The sequence below is a fragment of the Plasmopara halstedii genome (genome assembly GCF_900000015.1).
Source record: "Plasmopara halstedii genome assembly, contig: Scaffold_323, whole genome shotgun sequence".
In the NCBI taxonomy this organism is placed as follows: domain Eukaryota; phylum Oomycota; class Peronosporomycetes; order Peronosporales; family Peronosporaceae; genus Plasmopara; species Plasmopara halstedii.
Genome location: NW_020187244.1, coordinates 1734122 through 1739491, shown reverse-complemented (window position 1 = coordinate 1739491; position 5370 = coordinate 1734122). Strand labels below are relative to the sequence as shown.

The following is a 5370-nucleotide window of genomic DNA, read 5'->3' as shown; positions in this document are numbered from 1 at the left end:
ATACATTCAATCAGTTCTCAAAAGCTCATCTCAAGACTAGTTGCTCCCCTGTCTAACATTAACCACGCTCGAAGCGATGTACGCTAATGTGTAAATCATAACAATTTTGAGAGCCGTTGTTCGATAATGTTATGACGCCATTAAGCTACGCGGTATGTCGATCAACAGATGTGTTACAGACTTTTGCATCATCTAGTTGGCATATATGTATGTCAATGGTCTACTTTAACCACACTTTTCAATAACAACCAATCAGTGCGAAGAATGCAAGGCTTATGTTCTAAGCCGACACCGAAGCCGCTTAGCGTTTTGCGCGGCCATAATGCACCCGTAAATAGCGTGAAATTTATCTCCACCAACACCATTGTGTCTTGTGCAGGTGACGGAGCTGTCAAAATATGGGATCTTCAATCTCGTCGAGAGCTCGCATCGAACTCTGCAACTCATTCAAAAGCTGGTGTATTGCATACGGCATCTTTACAAGGAGCCACGTCGATGGAGCACAAACTTGTCACGCAGGGTCGTGATGGGTTTGTGAAGGTGTGGGATATACCGACCTTTAATGCATTGGCCGAGCCATTAACCAAGTTTTACTGTGGGTCGTACTCGTTCACGAAGTTTACAACGTTACGTTGGTCCGACAGTGGCTCATCTGTGTCTGCAAGCTTGATTGTGTGTCCCAGTAGCGAATACAATAAGGTAAGATCGTTTTTAAGAACAAAAGAATTTGGCAGACCGTTATTTTAGACTGTGCGGTTAAGTAGCTTCTGGTCTTCGATATTCGAAATTCGATGCCGGCGTTGACGATCACCATTCCAGACGCTCCAGCCAAGCGAAGCATGTGTATGTCACTTTCGCTTTTTAACAGTAGTGTTGCACTTGCTGAAGATGGAGCTGGCGGCAACGTGCAGACGTATATCGCTGCCGGCTTTGAAGGAGGACAACTTACCATCTTAGACTTGCGGTCTGGAGGAGAAGTGGTTTGTGAGACCACAGTTACCCAATCCTCAAATGCATGTATGCTGCTGTACCGTGTGATACACCTTTCCTTCCCATATCTTATATTTCTCTGCTTCGTGGACGTAGTGCTCTCTTTTGACGTGACACGAGATGGACGATCGGCTATTTGCGGGTCCTCGGGCGAAAGATTGTATATAGCTAAGTTTGACGTTGCTTCAAATACGCTCAGCTCTCGATCTTTCTTCTCCTGCACTCACGGTGGTTTTAGTGGGGTATGTATTCGTGAGGATCAGCGCATTGTGGCCACCGCTGGCTGGGACCATCGTGTTCGTCTTTTTCATTTGCGAAAATTGAAGCAACTAGCCGTGCTTAAATATCATAACGAAAGTGTATTTGGGCTAGACTTTAGTGCTGATAGCACGCTTCTCACATCTTGCTCCAAGGACCACAAAATAGCGATTTGGTCGATCTATCCACCTTCGAAGCAGTGAAACCGTATTATGGCTGTAAAATATGAAGAGTGACTTTTGAGAAATACTCACGATGCAAATTCAACTGACTTCTTAAGGTTGGCATTGTAGTAGAGAAAGTGGTGATACCGGAAGTAGGTGAGCAGCTCAGCAAAGCCAACATCGCGCTGAGCATGACACACACGACCACGGTGTCCATACTGCTGGCACACGCGGCATTTGTGCTCACCGGTACAGTGATTTGAGTTACCACACAACAAGCAAGGCTTATTGCGATTCTGACAATCAGCCCCACGATGAGAGCCACGTTCGATGCAATATCGGCACCGATGCTGAGCTGTGAGGTGAGTCTTGCCTTGGCAAAAAGAACAAGCCCGATCGTTTTTATTTTCATGCGCACGTTCTTTGTAAGCGTGCTCAAAAGCACGGTCAATAGACCTGGTAACGGGAAGCAGTGTAAAGTGGCCCGGTGTGCGTCGAGCAACCCCCAATCCGTCTTCGCGTAAGAAGATCTTGATGCAAGCGTCCACGTAACCCTCAGCCGTTGGAGGAAAAGCGTGAACAGCATCTGAAGGATGCATAATGATCAGCAATTGCTGCGGGTCGAAAAGCACGCGCAGCCGAGCGGCGAAGCCAATATCACCTACTCGAGGAGAACCAAAGCCAACAAAATTGATTTTGCTCGCATCCCACGCATTCATGCGAGCGTAATCGCCTAGGTACAACATAAAAAGCTGTCCCAGCATGCCTCCCATACTATAACCAGTCACATGTACACGACTTCCCTGTTCCACGTACTTTAAGATAGAATCCAGTAATCCTTTCTCTATCATATCTTGCATGTAATCGTTTATAGCACGATGCACACGAACGACTCGAGCTTTACTTAAGCGCACAGGATTAATTTCTCCAGAGCTATTACTATCTGTGTCACTGTCGCGCCGAGGACGTCGAGTGTGTCTCTGCGCGTGCACTGACACAGCTGTCGGTTGGTCTAGCACAAGCGAGTCGAAGCGCTGAATGCGAGGCTTGCGCATTAGCCTCTCCAGAATTGAGATGCCTGGAGGTTCTGTAAGGCCACGATCTAAAGCCACGGCCATCATGTTCTGAATACTCTGGCGAACACGCGTCTGCTCACCATCAGTCCAGGCATGTCCAATTTTACTCCACATGAACTTTAGAAGCTGAGAGGCAGGCTCATAATTACCCGAGACTGATGAAGTAACAAGGTTTATCGCCGACGAAAATGACATTCCCTTCATTTCCGTTTTGAACTCTTGCAACTCGTCTTCAGCCCATCCTGACCAGAAATCTCCCCATACGTCACGAATTGTTTCTGGATTGCCGGCCGGACTGAAGGCAACCACAACATCCCGAGGTGAATGCTCCACCACACTTTCCCAAATGTGTGCTCGTGCGCAGCGGCTTTTGTTTTGAAAAATATGCTTGAGTTCGTACACGGGAGCTATGGCATCGGGTGCTCTACGATCCGCTCGAATTTTGACACCGAGACCAAACTGAACATTTTTATTTCCATCAGCATCTTCACTTACCACATCCTTCTCCTTGAGCATGGAAAACTTGGCGGATAGTAGTAAAAGCTGTTTACCTCGCGCGAGAATCGCCCGCTTGCGCCGAAAGCTGCGGTGCATATCAGCAAGCGCAGATGCGAACGCATCGTTAATATCCTCATCGTCAGGACACGTCACGATTGCTTCCTCTTGCTCAGAAATGAGCAGAATTTCGTGCGAGTGGTGATTTCCCGCAATTACATCGACGCCCCATTTCTCTAAATCGGCATGAGCAGCCTCTATATCCTCGCCACTTGCAAGCTGTTGCTTGCTCGTGACTAAAAATGCCTTTGGACACCATTCCGTGCGAATCTTGTGAATGATATTAGGAACCCGGACAAAGTTGACGGAGAACTCACCACTTTTCCTTTTTGTCGTTTTCTTTGCAGACTTTCTGATGCTTTGAGTTTTACTATGCTTTAAAGGAGAAAAGAGCAAAGATGAAGAGACGTCTTCATTTACTGTACTCACAATTGTCTTCGCGGCGATAGAAGAATCTACCGGCACGTAGAAGTCCATGAGTGTGGCACTGAGCACTACAATGCCTTGGTCCTTAGCCACTTCTACAGCCTTTGCAGTAATTCGGGTAAGCATAAGATATTGCTGTACTGATGTAAAGCTTAAATAAAGCACACGAGTGCTGCATTCGGTGTATAGCTGTGTGATTTTTTGAAACTGCAGCTGCTGCGAAATGTCAGCGCCAGAAAGTACAAGCCCATCGTCTTGCATGCGAAGCATGTTCATGAAGACCCCATTCTGTATAATTTTTTGAAAGTGACGCGTAAAAGGTCGCAAGGAATTTTCCCGGTGTACAAATATGACGGCGTAGCCCAGTTGTAAGAAATACTCAGCACAAGCTGGACCACGCTGCTCCTGCACATGAGAGACCACATCGACAAATGTATCGTTCTCTGGGTCCATCGGCACGATCGTAGAACCTGACGTAATAAGCGCAATGCCGCGCCGCTGGTCAGCTAGCTGCGCGGCGACAAATTCCTCTGTTTGCTTTTGGATAAGGCTTAGTCCCCAGCGCGGGTCCTGAGGCGTCGTTGTAAAAAAATTATCCACAAACTCTTTTGAATCTGTTGGCACAGATCCACCAAGGCGATGGCGCAGCGTGCCCCACAGCGCCATTATGCTTCAATTAGGAAATTAAGTGAATGTGAATGAACGTAATTTCTGGGCCGAGCTTGGTAAAATTGTGGAGGACAAATGTATGTCAGTGCTATAAAAGTGTATTTTATTTGGTGTATTTTTAGATGCATTTGTGTTGCTTGATAAATTGTGGAGGACGAATGTATGTCAGAGCTATAAAAAATGCCATAAAAGTGTGGCACTGACATACATTCGTCCTCCACAATTTTACCACGCAACACAAATGCATCTAAATATACACCAAATTCCATAAATTATTTTAAGGAATTAAACACCTTCGTTGTTTGACAATTCAGATACTCCGATATCCAGCACATTGACCGTCCCGGTCCAGTGCCCGCGCCAATAACGCTTCTTCTTGATGGCAGAGGTGGTTTCATGACTCATCAAAGCTCCACCAGGAGACGTGTGCGCGTCGCCCAAGGTCTTAGACCTCCAGTTAATCCATAGCTCATGGCGTTCCAGCCATGCCATATCAAGAATGTAACGGGGTTACACGTACCCTCGTAGCAGGTGTGTGTGTCACACGAGATGGGCATGGTGTGACTGCAGAATACGGTATGTGGCTAGGTAGCCAGTAGTTACCCATGTATTTTGATTTTACTATATATATTTAGGAAAATCTAGACATTTGAAATTAGGCGGCTTTGCCGCAGAAAAAAAAACAATAAAAATCAGTTTTGAAAATAAGCCGAAGAGTCTATTAGCCTAAGTTGAGACAATAATTACTGTTGGAGGTAGCGGATTGTGATCCGCTACACTCGTATTGGTTCAGCCCCGCTGCACTTGGTAGCACTTGTAGTCAATCTACACCTGAGTCGTTTAGACTGATCCTCGGTGAGGATGAAAAAAAAAATCTTTTTGCCCCAGAGCATACAGGACGGGCTTAAAAAGCTGGTGTCCTTGCTGGGCCCTGAGAACGTGCAACACCTTGCTGCGCAAGACCCCGAGGCAATCGGTGCGCGTCTAGAGGCGTTTCCGAATTTCGATAACGCGCAGCTAGAGCACCTGCAGCCGAAGATGTCTGCTTCATTTACGTCTATGACGCCACCGACAGTAAGGATGACTTCGCCCGCCCTAAGCCGCTCATGGTGAGTGTTTTGGTCTTTGAAGGGGAGGATGGAGAGAATCTCCTGCTCTCGGCGAGAGAGGTCGAGATGGCCATCGCATCCGCCATGCTCCAGACCGAGCAACAGCGCGTAGCGCAAGCCATC

The 5370-nt window shown here is 47.0% G+C and overlaps 2 protein-coding genes across 2 annotated transcripts; one reads left to right on the top strand and one right to left on the bottom strand.

The window, feature by feature from the left end:
• Positions 1–264: 264 nt before the first annotated feature.
• PHALS_08837 (G-protein beta subunit-like protein GNB1L, contains WD repeats) lies at positions 265–1451 on the top strand (the record flags this gene model as incomplete). The annotated part of the gene is made up of 4 exons (XM_024724257.1): positions 265–540; positions 619–699; positions 765–1017; positions 1087–1451. 4 exons carry the CDS (start codon positions 265–267, stop codon positions 1449–1451), a joined length of 975 nt encoding a protein of 324 aa, XP_024575152.1.
• Positions 1452–1498: 47 nt separating this feature from the next.
• PHALS_08836 (triacylglycerol lipase) lies at positions 1499–4135 on the bottom strand (the record flags this gene model as incomplete). Its single annotated transcript, XM_024724256.1, has 1 exon — positions 1499–4135. One exon carries the CDS (start codon positions 4133–4135, stop codon positions 1499–1501), a length of 2637 nt encoding a protein of 878 aa, XP_024575151.1.
• Positions 4136–5370: the final 1235 nt, after the last annotated feature.